At 30.7% G+C, this 16,548-nt stretch overlaps 1 protein-coding gene across 1 annotated transcript; it reads left to right on the forward strand.

The window, feature by feature from the left end:
• Positions 1 to 5,386: 5,386 nt before the first annotated feature.
• Positions 5,387 to 9,846, forward strand: LOC114416385. Its single transcript, XM_028381243.1, has 2 exons — positions 5,387 to 5,973; positions 9,600 to 9,846. The coding sequence occupies exons 1-2, from the start codon at positions 5,387 to 5,389 to the stop codon at positions 9,844 to 9,846; spliced, it is 834 nt and encodes a 277-aa protein (XP_028237044.1).
• Positions 9,847 to 16,548: the final 6,702 nt, after the last annotated feature.

Here is a 16,548-nt window from a genome sequence, read left to right on the forward strand (position 1 = left end):
CATAAAATCAGATTGGGAATTATTTGTTGCATCCCATTGATCATAGGAAGAAGGATCCGTTGATGTTGAAAAATCTCCATGCACTTGATCAGCATTATTCAGCTTGTAACCACCACCAATCCTTTCACCAAAGAAAGTACTCTTGTCCATAACCTGAGGCTCATGAACATTTTGCAACTGTTGCATGTTTTGGCTTCCTAGAGGGGGAAAATTGTTCATGTTGTTGTCAAAGAGATTATTATTATTCTTGTCCAGAGAAACCCTTCCACCAACAAAGAAATTCTTGTCCAGAACCTGAGGCTGAACACTTTGCATCTGCTGCATGTTTTGGCTTGCTAGAAGAGGAGGAACACTATTAATATTCATGTTGTTGTTGCCAAAGAGATTATTATTATTCTTGTCCAAAGAAACCCTTCCACCACCAAAGAAATTGTTGCTGTCCACCACCTGAGGCTGAAGAACATTTTGCACCTGCTGCTGGTTTTGGTTTCCTAGAGGAACAACAACATTCATGTTGTGCATCAAACCATTTGACCCTATTTCTCCAGAATTATTGTTGTCACTGATCACATTAAGAGTCTGGTTTTGATTATTCACAGCTGGTGGTTGACCAATAGTAAGAGACTGATTTTGACTCGCAACTGGTGCTGAAATGCTCATAGGTTGACCAATAGTAAGAGACTGATTTTGACTCACAACAGGTCCTGAAATGTTCATAGGTTGACCAATAGTAGTAAGAGACTGATTTTGACTCACAACTGGTGCTGAAATGTTCATAGGTTGACCAATAGTAAGAGACTGATTTTGACTCACAACTGGTGCTGAAATGTTCATAGGTTGACCAATAGTAAGAGACTGATTTTGACTCACAACTGGTGCTGAAATGTTCATAGGTTGACCAATTGGAAGATTCTGAGTCTGAGACTGATTCACAACTGGTGCAGAAGTGTGCATAGATTGACCTAGAGCCACATTAACATTGTTTTTAGGGTTTCCACGTCCAAGCTGTGAAGAGCTTGAGCCTCCACCATCACCACCAACCACTTGCACAGCGTTGTTGTGGTTGTTGTTGCCATTATTGTATATGCATGCCAGCTGATGATTGTTCCTCACATTCATGTCACTGAATCCAAAGCTGGTTTCATTATAAGGGCACTGAGGGCTATGACAGGAATAGGTCTCATGAGGAATTGTGATGCCTTGAACTTCCTTTCTCTTGTTAGCACCATGATCTGGTGGCAAAACAATGCCATTGTTCATTGTAACCATGCTATTATCATTGCTAATACCATTAGCAAAATTGCTAGTTATTGGTGGTGGATTATTTTGCCCTCCCAGAAAACTTCTACCATCACCATTATCAACATTGCTATTAAGTGGCGGATAATTTTGCCCGCCAATGAAATTTCTAGCACCACCATTACCAACATTGCTTGTTGGTTGTGGATTATGACTACTTAGGCCACCAAGAAAATTTCTAGCAGTTCCACTTGCTAGAAGCATACTATTATTACTATGAGCAGCAACATTGGAAGTTGGTGGTGGGTTATGACTACTTTGGCCCCCAAGAAAGTTCCTAGCACGAGCACCACTTCCTTCAATATCATAACCACGAATCGCATGATGAGGCCTTCTGATAATTGGTTTGGCTGGGAACAAATGAGGGTGCAATCTTCTAGCAAGGGTTTCTTCACGTTTCACAACAGCACTCCAAATAGCAGTCTCCTTGGCAGTGAGCTTGTCCTGAAGGGTCCTCGAAAGCCGCACTATGTTCTTGATCTTGGTGATGTCAGGGGAGATGTGCTTGATCACTGCGGTCAGCACGCACAGCTTCCATACCTAAAAGTTAATGTTTACCAATAAAATAAAAATAAAAACATAAATATTTTTTGCAAACTAATATTAACCGTAATTAATAATTAATATTTGTCGATATAAAAATAAAAAAACACATCTTTCACACCTTCTTGAGGTCATGGGGCTTCCTGTAGGGAGGTGGGCCTGGGTCAGCAGCAAAGCCTAGCTCGGGCCACCAGATCTCAAACCCAGTGGGCCACCAGGGTGGGGGAACACCCTTGTCCAGAGGGTACCTCCTCTGAGGGGGATCACAGTGCTGCATCAGACATGACAAGAGTGACCCTAGGGTTGTGTCTGGGAGATCACTCAAACGGTATGCTGATGATGGGTCTCCCCTGAATTCATTACCTAGGTCGTCAAACCCAGTTTCTTCATCATACCTAGCACACCAAATCCATGAAACATGTAAGGAAAGAGTGTAAATAAATAAATTTCAATATATGCATGTAATTGTATTACTAAATAGTAAAAGTACAAGCCTTAATAATTTGTGTAATAAAAATTTGCAATAAAGATTAACACAGATTATTGAGATAAAATTTTAATTCTGATCAAAGAACTACACCAAGAACACTTAGAAATATATATATATATATATATATATATATATATATATATATATATATATATATATATAGTCTATTATATTTGTATGCATGTATCTACTTTAAATTGTGTCTTGACGTAAATCATACGGTTTTCACACAATCTCAAATAATCTTTCAAACAGTGAATAGCAGAATCTATTGTAATAAGAGAAAGATGCACTATTTAACACATTCTTAATTATTGGTAAAAATTTATTTAAAAGTCAAAAAATTATTAATTTTACTTCTAACATCTCCTTATAATAACAATAAAGCTATTAGAATAATGTGTTCAAAAAATTTTACTCCTAACATCTACTTATAATAACAACAATAAGAATTTAGAAGTTAATCTAGAAGAAATAAAAATTCAAGATACTATATAAAAAAAATGCAAAAATTGTGGCAAATATATGTTTTTTAATTATAAAACTTACATATATTGTCTGTAAAATATTTTTAAACAAAATGTCTGATAAGAATTTACTTTATCACCAATAACATAATACTTTTTAGAGTCAAATTTTTTTAGTAGATGTGTTTGTATATAAAAAAGTTTTTACCTCAACATTGCAGCAGGACCATTACGATCAAACTTAACCCTTTCCTTCCACCAACCACGAAGGTTATCAGAAGCACCACTCACTGGCTTCCCCTTATCAGGAATTATGCCATAAACAAAACCCCTTACATCACAAACCTCCATCATCTTGAGCATGTTCTTCAGCACAATGTCTTGTGCACGAGTCAAGGCCTTCTTCTTCATCATCTCCACTGTTTGCCCTTGTTCTTTCTCCTTTCTCTCATCCTTAAGTTTCCTCAGCAGCATCTGGTCTCTCCACATCCTCTTCTCGAGTTCCTCAATCGTTAATACTTGTTTTTCCCCATTATGATCATCATCTTCTTCTTCTTCAATCATTCCTTCTTCTTCAATCGATTCTTCTTCAACGGTTCTCATTGAAGTGTCCAAGAGATCAATAGTCATGTTGTGATCATCCATAGAATCCATTGCTTGTAATGATGACTTTTCTTTCATTTTTCTGTAAAAAATGTATACAAAAATTAAAAAAGCTTATTACATGATCAACCTTGCATTGTGGTAGGTATATCAAATTTCAACACTCATTTTGAAAGAAGATTAAAAAATAAAAATATTTTTTAACCCTAGAAAATCATCATATAAAGGAAAAATGTGAATAAATTATTAGGAAATATAATTCTTCTTATATCTTACACAGTGAGGATCTATGTGTTGTCAAATTCATTATCCTGAAAAATAACATATAACTAATTGTCAGTGAAAAAATTACACTATATATCAACTAATTAAAAATTATAGTAAATATGATTTTTTAGATAATTATTATAAAATTTAACAAATTTTTTTTTACAGAGATTAAATGCCAATGTTATTGCATATACTATTTACTTTTATAATAGTTATAGAGGGATAATTCTCTTTATAGATAATTTTTATAAAAAAAATTCACATAGAAGGCACTGGAAGACTAGAGAAAGAAATATGAGGGTATGACTCTGAAAGAGATAAAAAAAAATTATATAAATTGCTATATAATTTTCTTATATGAATATAGTATCTGTAAATAATATCGATCGATCAGAATTAGGCAGAGAACTTTAATTTAGAGTGGCCTTGTACAAATTCAACAGTGTAGGAAAATGTGAAATTAATTTCTCTAAACATAAAACATGTTGCAACTGGTTTACTTTTTAAATGAATTTTTTTAACCACAATAGAAAACATTACAATAAAAGGATAATTTAAATTCATCGTGCTTTCAACCAAAAAGAAATCGATCATCATTCTAATAAAAGATCTGAAAAAAAAAAAACTCTTGCTTATATTTGGGAATTTAGCTGCCAAGAATCCAAAAGCCTGAAATTTTATGCTCAAATGTCTGCATAATTAATTACATGGCACTAGTTAAACGTTTGCCAACATTATGAATGGTGTCTCTGATTGATGCAGCACAATGCCTAGGTTAATGTAAAACTCATAAAATTGGGTGAAGTACAATAAAATTACACATTGGGTGTGGTACAATAAAATTACACTGAGATATGATGAATGGAATGAAACACAAATTATACACAGAAAAATGTATGAACTATTTCCCACATGTGAATTTTTCTGCTGAAAATGACCGTATATGCAATTTGGATAATAGCAAGTGATTTTATTTTATTTTTAAATAAAAACAACAGTTTTGCTATTCTTCCTAGTCAAATTGAACTGAATCAAGCAAATAATCAAATATTAAATGGAAAATGGAAGAGGCAAGAAATCAAGCAAAGTGGTGAAAAGCATAGCTAGGTTGAATCATACCAGCAGCAATAGAAGAATTGGAAGGAGGACAAGGGTATATGGTTCAGTACTTGAGAATGAAATGGTTAAGCAAAACAATAGATAGACATTATTGTCACAAGAAAGTAGTATTATATAGAAAATGCAAAACAATTATGACCACAACATCAAGATTTTTGGAATCAGGTCTCAATTGTGACCACATATGTCACATTTGTATAAAATTTCACGTAATATCAAGGATCATGACGAAACTGCAACCGTGACTGCATTGCAATTTAAAATCTTGGTTACAATCTTGGCTCTTTTTTGTCTCATGGGTCTGCTTTTGGTCTGATTCTGATGATATTTTCCTGGGTGTCATTTACATTTCTGGGATCCGATGCTCGGGATGGTGTCAAGTCAGCTCATGTTCTTGACCTAATCATAAGAGATCACACATTCAAGGCATTGAACAAGAACTTCAAGACAGCAATACCACAATCAGTGGACTTGCCTTCAAATCTTTCAGGCATTGGAGTTGATGCTGTGACGTTCAGATGTGGAAGATTGAGAAGGTATGGTGCACACTTGAAGGAGTTCCATGTATTGAGAAGGTATGTTGATTAGACAAAACATGGGGTACAATTGGTCTTCTATATATTATGCTAACTATGATCTCTCTGGGTACCAACTTGTGTCTCCAATTGTGGAACTCCTAGCTTACAATGCTGATGAAGATGCAAACTCAAGCAACCCTTTTCAGCTTGGGATTGTGGCTGGAGAAAAGCCTATGACAATTGACTTCACCAATGCCACAAAGATGAACCAAGAAGATGGGATCAAGTCCTTGTGTGCTAGTTTCGAAGGTGACGGAAGAATGAAACTAGCAAAAGCACCAAACCCTTCAACAGCACTTGTTTGTGTTGCTAAGAGGCATGGCCATTTTGGCATGATTGTGGAGTACTCACCGCCGGATCAGTTCAGGAATAAGCCCTTGAGCCGGTGGAAAGTGGCGGTGGGGAGCACCATTGGCGCCGCTTTGGGTGCTTTTCTTTTAGGCCTTTTTCTTGTGGCAATGCTTGTTAGGGTGAAGAAGAGATCAAGAATGGTGGAGATGGAGAGGAGGGCCTATGAAGAAGAAGCCCTTCAGGTTTCAATGGTTGGACATGTGAGGGCTCCTACTGCACTTGGCACCCGAACCACACCTATAATTGAGCATGAGTATATGCCTCATCATCATCCTCGTTGAATATAGTTTCTTTTTGTTGCTGATCAATCAATTTTGTAACATTGTAAGATGAAATTCAAATCAATTTGTGTTGCTGATCAACCCAATTTTGTAACATAAGATAACTTTCAATCAAATTTGTCATAGGCCAAAAAAACTATGAAATGTTTCATAGTCTTGTTTATCCATCAATTTTGTAACATTGTAAGATGACATTGGAATCAAATGGTGTTGCTGATCAATCAACTTTGTAACAATAAGATGACTTCCAATCAAATTGTTTCATTATGTTGCTGCGATCAATCAATTTTGTAACATTAAGATGACATTCTATCAAATTTACCATAGGCCAGAACTTAAAATTGTATTTCTAGTTCCTACAAGAATCTTTATAGGTTCCATTTCAGAAATAGAGGACCTGGATTCCCTCATTCTGCTGATTACAATGCTTGGATCCACAATTTCTTACTCCAATTATACTCTTCTCATTATATTATCAGACAAAATCGGGTATATGTCTTCATATCATGAATGTCTACCACCAACATTCACATTTTTGAGTTTGATCAGCATGTATTTAATCGTGCTACAAGAGTCATATTAAAAAAGGAAAAAAGAAATGAAAAAACTAGCAGGTTTTTGCCCCTTACAGTGTCAGAAGTACTTGTACATCTGAGATGCTTGAAGCCAGAGAGGCATGAACTATTATCATGTTGTTAGAACAAATTACATTCGATGCCCTTAAGTTAACGTTTATTACATTTAAATCTCCTTCCTAAAATCATATTTCTTTTGTCTTCCCTAAATAGTTACCCTTATTAATGGTGTTAATTTTTTGTGAAATGTTCTAAGAACACCTATCACACTCTCGTGCAAGTCTGTTCCTAGTTCAAGTTCACCTTCGATTTCGCATAAAATTGAATACTAAAGTGAATAATATACAGGATGTGGTGACCCTAACTAAGCTAAGAGACTTGATGTCAGAAAATTGACCCTAGAAAGAGAGTCTAAGCCACACACAAGGGCTTATGAATTGATGTTAAGAGAAATGTATAAACATTCTCTCTCCTAAACTCCTTTTTAATAAGGACAAAATAAAATGGTGTCAATGTTCCAAGACATTAAAAGTAGTCCTTAATCACTTAGAAATTGAGATTAAGAATAGTTTATAAACACTCTTCTCTCTTAACTCATCTAGATATCTTCTAATAAAGACCAAACTAAACACTAAAGTACACAATGCCTTAGATGTGATGACCCTAACCATGCCATTAGACTTGAAGGTTGGAACATCAACGCTAAAAGGGAAGGTCTAAGACACACAAGGGATGACAAACCCTCTATACTAAAATACTTGAGAATTGATGCTAAGGTTTGATAAATACTATCTTTTCTTAATTCAATGAGGTGTGTTTTATTAAGAACAAAATCATGATAGAACCATCAAGCACCAAAACGGAAAATATCTAAAATATTCTCACTCTAACAATGCCAATGGACTTGAGGATTTTTTTTTTATTTTCTACCTTATTTGAATATTTATTTTATAATTGCAAAATCATTTTTCTATTAGTAAAAAAAATAAACCTTTATTTTATTTTAATTTTCATAAAGAAATGTTTATATTTCCTTTTATTCTTTTGAACAATTATTAGTATTTAATTATACTAAATTTAAAATTATATAATAATAATAATAATCCATCCAAACTCATTCAAGAACAAAAAAATAGCCTCAAATTTAAGCTAACTTTAACTAATTTTGTCTCATTTAATGATATCATCACAAAACAATATTTTTTTCCAATTAATTGATATTCTATTTCAAATTGATATTCTATTTCAAATGATTTTTTTTTATTTTTGATATCATATTCCAATGAAGAGCATTTTAGGAAAATGCTTTATTTTTTAAATTTTTATAATATAATTAATTGATATTTTCAAACTTTCTTAATTAGCAAACAAGTTCATTAATTTTGGGCTTAATTATTGTTTTACCCCTTAAACTTAAGGGGTGTGCTTTTTTTAGTCCTTGAAATTTAAAAATATTTATTTTAGTTCAAAATTTTGAAATTTTGTTATTTTAGTCTCTACATAATAAATTGACAATTTATGTGAGTTTCGATCACTCTGGTGATTTTTTATTACTTTGTGACAATTTTAAAATGTTAATTCAAAATGAACTAGTATTATGATTTAATTTGAAAAATCAATCCATTTTTTTGTCAAATTGGTTTCAACTTTTAAAGTAAGTATAAAAATTAGTTTTTATATCAAAACTAGTTTTAAATAAGGCATAATTATTATTTTAGTTTTTGAATATGATGTATTTGCTTTTTTTAGTCCCTAAAATTAATTTTTTTTTGTTCTTGAATTTTGACTAATTGCTCTCTTTAGTATCTGATATAATAATATTTTTTTGTGATTTTTAATCATTTGAATTTGCATTTTAAACCTATCATAAAAAGTTAAAAACTATCATAAAGTGTCAATTTATTAAATGAGGAACTAAAAAAACAATTTGTAAAAAATTAGGGACTAAAAAAACATTTTAAATTTCATGACCTAAAAAAAATACATACCCAAATTTAGGGACTAAAATAATAATTTAGCCTTAATTTTACTTATATTTAAATCCAAATGAGTAATATATACTATTATTTTTTTGTTATAAATAATTTATTTTCCAATGTAAATATATTTTATTTTTAATTTTTTATTCTATTCAATTTTTAAGAAGTTCTATTCAAATCTTAAATATTTTCTTATTATTATTATTATTATTGATAACCGTCAACCTAAAATTTCTTCACATTTATATTAGTAAAAAACTAAATCAATTTTCATTAATATTTTATTAAAAAGATGAACAGATCCCGTAACAAAGCTTAATCAATTACTTTTTTTGGGGAGAAGGGGGGAATAGTAAGGAAAACTCATGTACTCAAAATTCAATATAATTGGATTAATTTGTACTCATATATTTTATCATTCTCTTAGTGAGTACATACTACAATGAACCTATATATATATAAACAATCACATTTACTTAAAGTATTTTTCTTTATTCCTTCAAATGTCTTGACTCGTCAATAATTGAATAAAAATAGAGTTTTCAGCTATTTCTTTTTCAACCTAAATAATCATATTATTCGCACAAAATTCATCTTTCATTTTATTATGTATTCTTGTTTTTTACGATCTTCATTGTTAAAAATGATTTTTTTTATTATAGTTTTATTAACTCAAAGAGCTAAAATAAGACGAATTAGTCGCTTAATCATCAAATAAAATGTATTATTTTTTCTTTTATTTAAGTACAAATGAATAGTATACAATTAGTTTTTTAGTTACACATGAAAATATATTTTATTTGTTTATGTTTTATTTTATTCAAATCTTAAATATTATTATTATTATTATTATTATTATTATTAAATCAACAAAACATGAACAGATCCTCTGATGGAGCTTGACCAATTACTTTTTTAGAGGAAGGGGGACAAAATAATAAGTAATACTCATGTTCTCAAAATTCATAGTTACATAGTTACATATAATTGGATTAATTTGTACTCGGATAACTTTTTATGATGATTTTTTTTCTTTTTTTGCAGGGCGACTGTAAAGGAAGCGAACACCCTTCATAACGTATTAGAAACATTTGAGGCTTCATCTGGTCTTGTAGTTAACTTCCAGAAATTTGAAATCTTCGGCAGGAACACCCAACAACCCATCAAGGAGCAATTTTCTCAACAACTTGGTGTCTCCAAATGTCTTGGGAAAGGAAGGTATCTTGGCATGCCATCAATGAAGAAGGCAAATTTTGGTTACTTGAGAGACAAAATCTGGAAGAAAGATTAGCATTGGTCTGGGAGACATTTATCAAAAGTAGGAAGAGAGTTTATCATCAAATTAGTAGCTCAAGTTATCCCTTCTTATTGCATGAGTGTTTTTCTCTTACCCACCACCCTCCAGGATGAAATGCAATCAATGATGAACTCTTTTAGGTGGGATTCTAATAGAAACGTGGGGAAGAAATCAATTGGCTTAGTTGGGAATGTTTTTCTGAGGAAGGAGCTTGGAGGTGGGTTTTCGTCATCTTTTTTAATTTAGCAATGCTAGGAAGTAAAGTTGAAAATTTCTTTCTAAAAATAATGCTATAGTGAAAAAAGAATTCAAGGCAAAATATTATCCAAATTGTAATTTCTTGGACTCTGCTTTAGGGTATAGTCCAAGTTTTACATGGCATAGCATCCACACTTCACGGGTATTGGTCAAGAATGGCATTAGATGGCGATTGAAAGATGGAAAATCCATAAACATTTGGAATGATCCTTGGCTCCGTTCAAATGATGGTTCTTATGTTCAAACTCCTCTTACAGGCCTAGAAGAATTAAAAGTAAGTACTTTGATGAACTCTTCAAGTGGAATGATACCTTGATTCACCAAATTTTTTCTTAATGTCATGTTACAAGAATTTTGTATATGCATATTTGTTTGCCTAATGAACTTGATGCAATAATATGGAAGTACAACAGTGATGGAAATTTCACAATTAAATCATGTTATTTTCATGCAATGGAAACTTTGATTGAAAACACAATTTTTCGTGAGTGGAGGCTGGAATTCCATATGGGATTTAAACACTATTGGAAACAAGACATACATGGATGATTCTAAACTACATTAAAAACAATTTTGAATCGTCTTTAAAGTTGAGGTCGTTGAAAGTTAAGACAATTTTTAACTAAAAAATGTCTTAGAATAATACTCTTTTAAAAGAATTGTCTTAGAAAGTATACTTTCTAAAATTATTTTTAAAAGAACCATCTTAAAATTATTTTTTAAAAAAAAATTAGCTAGGATTTTAAGATGATGTTTAAAAAAAATCATCTTAAAAAGTAGACTTTCTAAGAATGTCTTTTTTTAAAAACAAAAAAAAGTTAAAAATTTAATGATTCTAAGATGATGATTTTTCTAAAAATCGTGATAGAATGTATTTTTTAAAAAAAATTAATTGAATGAAAAATGTTCTAACCAATCTGTTTTAAATGTCATTTTTTAAAGTGTATTTACACCACAAAATTATTAAAAAACAAGGCAATTAAAATTATGTTTAAGGGATATATCAACAAAAAGAATCCACAAAAATTACACTAGTTTGACTGAGAGTGGCAATTAACCGAAAGGTGTTAAAAGAAATTGCTCTTAAAGTATTTTACAATTTCGGCAGAACCTGGACATAGCATGTTGTAGCATCCTCTGCTACCATTTCAATTATTATAATGTGGCAATATTGAACCTATGTGCCATAGTAGAATGATACCAATAAAACAGTAACAAATCAGCTATCAACAAAAATCAAATGAACATGCATGGCATAGGATACTTACGTTGAAGAGAACTGCAATAAAGTTGGCATATCAATCATTGCTATCAATACCATCAAACCTATGTGAAAACTGGACATAGATATGTTTTCAAAGGCTGCGATCCATCATAAAGCATATAACTTCCCTCAAGGCCTGTAGATACTTGAAACTAAAAGTTATATAAATCACTCCTAGTGAGATGATTATGTTTGGGAACATGTGTGGAGATAATTAAGGAAACATAGACACAGAAAATCTCCCGTGTATATTTGATAATTTTCTCATACTAAATTCAAGCATGCCCAGAGTTGGGAAGGAGCACCACTGTAAGTCAACATCCATAGCAAGGCCTTTGTTTTGATTTTACAAGGAAATAAAGTTTATTCCATTAACTATCCTCAGAAAAGCTAATAATAAAAGAGTAGTTAGATGAGAACCTAGCCATCTTTGAACAAGTTTCTATTCCCTCAAGGCATTGCAGATATGGCCTGCAATGTATATAAAAGCCATATTAATCTTAGGTTAATATAATAAGAATGATACAAATATATTAGAATAAACCAAATAAAGATTATATTATCCCGCTTCAAACTTATGAATAAGTAGATGCCTAATTGGTCACAAGTACATATAATATGTACCAATCAAATGAACCTTAAAAATGGCTGCTAGTTTGATGTGATAATTAAGGACCTACTCTCAAAATCAAATGATTCAGTTCAATTGTCCAGGCACAAGACCCTTTTCCAAAGCTAACACATCGTACAATTATATGAATAAAAAAATGTATACTTCCTTTTAATGAACTGTACCCTTTTACTAATAAAAAAAATTCCTTTTCAACTTATTAAAATCATATATTTAGTTGTGCTTCATAATTAAATCATCTGATTCAGGGTAGAAAAGCAACTGCAACATTAAAGCATCATAGTCAGATTTTATTTATTTATTTGCCTTACTGTTGGGAATTAATTGACACAAGGTAATTAGTGTTTAACATGATAAATGAGTTTACCTTGTTTCCTATGGGTGGTGGAAATTCAATTAGAGTAAATACTAATGGTGAAAGCTTTGAAGATATCTTATCAATTGTAGCACCTTGCATTGCCTGAGTAAACCATGAATTTCCTGAGGTACAAAAAGGTGTTATAAGAAACATAAGGTGTATCCACTATCATAGAAGAGAGAAAAACTCTAATGCTAATATATAAAATCAATAACAAAAGGTAAACTGTCATTTTCTGAAGCTTCAACGGTCTACAATATCATTTTCAAATGCTAATATACAAAACCAATAACAAAATACGGATTGACTAATAAATTGATTAGGCATTTTCAAATAGAATAACTCACGAACCTATATATCATTTAATTTACATCCAACATCATTCACCTCAAAATCTATCTTCCAAAATCTTATTGCTTGTGGAATATGGACTGCGCTAAACTTTGGGTCTCGAAAAATGTAGCCTACCTTGCTGCTACCAGCCATATAGCTATAAAAATAGCTAAGTTTGTTCATTACTGCTGCCATGCTTGCATCAACAGCACCACTCTTCAAAACTATAGCTTGTTCTTCAGTTTCCTGCCTCCATAAGACTTTCTCATATTTTCTTTCCCAATCCATGGATTTAACTTTAGCTATTAGCCTCTTGATGTGGTCAGGCACAAGGCCTTCAAAACTGTAGGCAACAACATGATTTTTAAGGGGAAAAAAGACCATCTCTCTCTCACACGCACACAAAGAAAGTTTTGCATAAATTCATTTTAAAAAAATGGTAATAAAGAATACAAGTTTTTGCCACTTCCCGGTACCTTGAATTAAAAATTAAATTTTCTGTTATTTCTTTTTCAATGTAAATAACCACATTGTTGACAAGAAATTTATCTTTCATCTTATTATCTTATTATGCAATCTTATTTAGATGATCTTCGTTGCTAAAAATGATCTTTTTATAATAGTTTTATAAAGTGAAGAGTTAAAATAAGATAAATTAATTGTGTAATCATTAAATAATATGTAATATTTTTGCTTATATTTAATTACAAATGAATAATAATATATGATTAGTTTTTTTACAACTACTTAATTTTCAAATGAAAAAATATTTTATTTTTATATTCCATTCAAATCTTAAATATTCTAAATTTTTTTTTTATTATTATTATTATAACTCTTTTTCATTCGTAACTTTCAACCTAAAATTTCTTCACATTTATATTAATCCACTTTGATTAATATTTTATTGAAGACATGAACGGATTCCATGATGGAGCTTGACCAATTACTTTTTCGGGAGGGGGCAAAATAGGATGTAATACTCATGTACTCAAAATTCATAGATACATATAAATATAAAGTTTGACATGCGGGTAAACTTGTCCCATGATGCTACAACCGCAACCCGTGAAGCCCAAATTTTAAACGAGTTTTGTTTTTTGTTTTAAATGCGCCCATTCGCATTCACAAAAAATTTATAAAAAAAAATCTTTAAAACTATGAATTGTTTAAATAAACTATTACACTACTATAAAAACCTCTTTTATGTCGATTATTGCATACATTCAAAGTCGGTTATTAATAGGTGTCGTAAGTAACATTGTAAAAAATCTTCATTTTTTACGACAGTTTTATAAAAAATCATCTTAAGAAAAATTTTCTTCTAAGATGATTCTTCACAAACAACCGTCTTGAAAAAGCGTCATTTTAAGATAATTCTTAGATCAAAACCGTCTTAGAAGGATGTCCTTCTAAGATGATTCTTAACTAAAAATCATCTTAAAAGGATGTCTTTCTAAAACAATTTTTAATTAAAAATCGTCTTAAAATATATACTTTTTAAAAATGATTTTTTAAATAATTCGTTTTAAAATGTCTTATTTTTAAAATATATATATATATATATATATATATATAATAAAATAATAAAAAAAAAAGGAAATGCTAACCAACCTGACACTTTCTAGGATGTACTCATTTTAATACACCACAAACACCAATCATAGGTGAATTATAAAATGCTAACCAACCTGACATAACATGTTCAGACTATGCATAGTCATAAGAACTAAAATATTTAAACTAGTAATTTAAATGTCTTGCCTCACAAGGACTTTGCATAATGAGCACTGCCTTTGTGAGTCTTCTCCGCTTAATATATGGAGGTAAGCCTTGATCCTTAAGATGTTGGCATGTTCTTCCTTGATTCCTTACACATGTATCATTACAACCTTCTATGAGGGATTCAATACTTAACTCCAAGTCATCTTCCCCACCTACTTTTGTCAAGAAAACAAAAGCAATAGTTTTATCATCTTTTACCATAACAAAATTTACATAGATGAATCAATCAATTAAGATTACTCATTTTCTAAAGGAATAAACCTTGAGAAAGATCATAATTACATCTAAATCCACAACTTCAAAGTTCAAACACCTCTTATAAGATTTGAAACTGCACGGTTACTTACAATTAACAACCTTGAAACTACAGTTCAAGTCAAAAAAACTTTCAATAATAATTAGGTATGAAAAAGACTTTTGTGCCCCTGAAGGAATGCAATTTCAATAAAAACTTAGTAATTATGACGCAGTGGTAATGGACAAGCTTGAATTTTAGCAAGAATGAGAATGATTAATGAACAAACTGCTACTTAATCACATCAAGTTTAAAATGTGTCAAGTCAATAACTAAAATGCACAATGATATAACTAAATTAATGATATATTTGTATTATGAAACTTATTTTATTTATCTTATTATAAATGCACATTAAATAAATACAATACAAATAGGTAATATCAACTATCAAGTACTCAAATTTAGATTATGCGAAGTGTAAAGTCTAAGTACAAATAATACAATACAAATAATTCAAACAAGTCTAAGTATTAAAACACTCTCATGTTTATTAAACAACACAGTATTTTGTTTTTTTCCATAAAGGATAAAATACCCACGGGACTCATGGGTTACGCGAGACGGAGTAAAAAGTCCACTTTTCAAATGAGCTCAAAAAATGAGACCCATGTACCATATGAATTGTGGATTTCACGTGTGGCCCACGAGCCCAAGCCCATTTTCCTAGCTCTAGTTACATATTCATTGTTACATATAATTGGATTAATTTGTACTTATAGATATTATTTTTATTCTCATTAACACAAAAAGTGGGTACATAATACAATACAACTATCAATATAAAAAATAATAATAACATTTACTTAGAATATTGCCCTTTGTTCCTTCAAATGCTTAAACTCATTAATAGTTGAATCAGAAATATAATTTTCATATATTTCTTAATTTCTCAATGTAAATAATCACATTATCTTCAAGAAATTCATTTTTCATCTTATTATGCAATCTTGTTTTGATGATCTTCATGGCTTACAATGATTTTTTGTTGTTGTTTTATTAACTGAAATAGTTAAAATAAGATGAATTAATCGCTTGATCAAATAAAATGTATTTGATTTTCTTATTCTTGCAAAAAATTGACACAATTCAAGCATGGTGAATAAATTCTTCAATTTTTTTTAAGATTATTTTTTACATTGAGTACATATTTTAATCTATTATTGTAATATTAAAATTACTATTTCAGTAAAAAAAAAAATGATTGACGAGAAGCACCTCCAATTCTATCAAGTAAGACGCCAACCAAAAGAAAAGAAAAGTGTGCAAGATTAAGATTTTATTATTTTAGTAAAATAAAAATAAAAAGATTGTGACATTATTGGAATAAAACTTATAACTTTCTTCTTTTATCTGTTTTATTTTTCATTTATTATAAAAGAATTCGATTTAATTATAATATTACATTTTTCCAGATATAGATATGATCAGTATTATTTCTACATTTGTTCGATCAGTAATCATTTTTTAAACAATTAACTTTGGGCCAACCGCAAGTTTCTGCTGCTAGTTAAAGGTCCAAGAGAAAGATTATTCCACCAAAGCATATAAAAGACTATGTCAATTGAAGGTTTAACCGATCTATTATGGGGTGCTCTTTTGGTACTATAGTATTGGTTAATTAGCTTAATTTTAATGTAGTATATATATTATTGCACTTTGCATTCTCTTATTTGTTTTAGAATCTAAGTCTGCTATATTATCCCCTCACGTAAGTATTGAGAATGAATCAAGAAAAGTATTTACTCGTTCCTCATCTCTTCTTCTAAGGA

The sequence above is a fragment of the Glycine soja genome, chromosome 6, assembly GCF_004193775.1.
Source record: "Glycine soja cultivar W05 chromosome 6, ASM419377v2, whole genome shotgun sequence".
NCBI lineage: Eukaryota > Viridiplantae > Streptophyta > Magnoliopsida > Fabales > Fabaceae > Glycine > Glycine soja.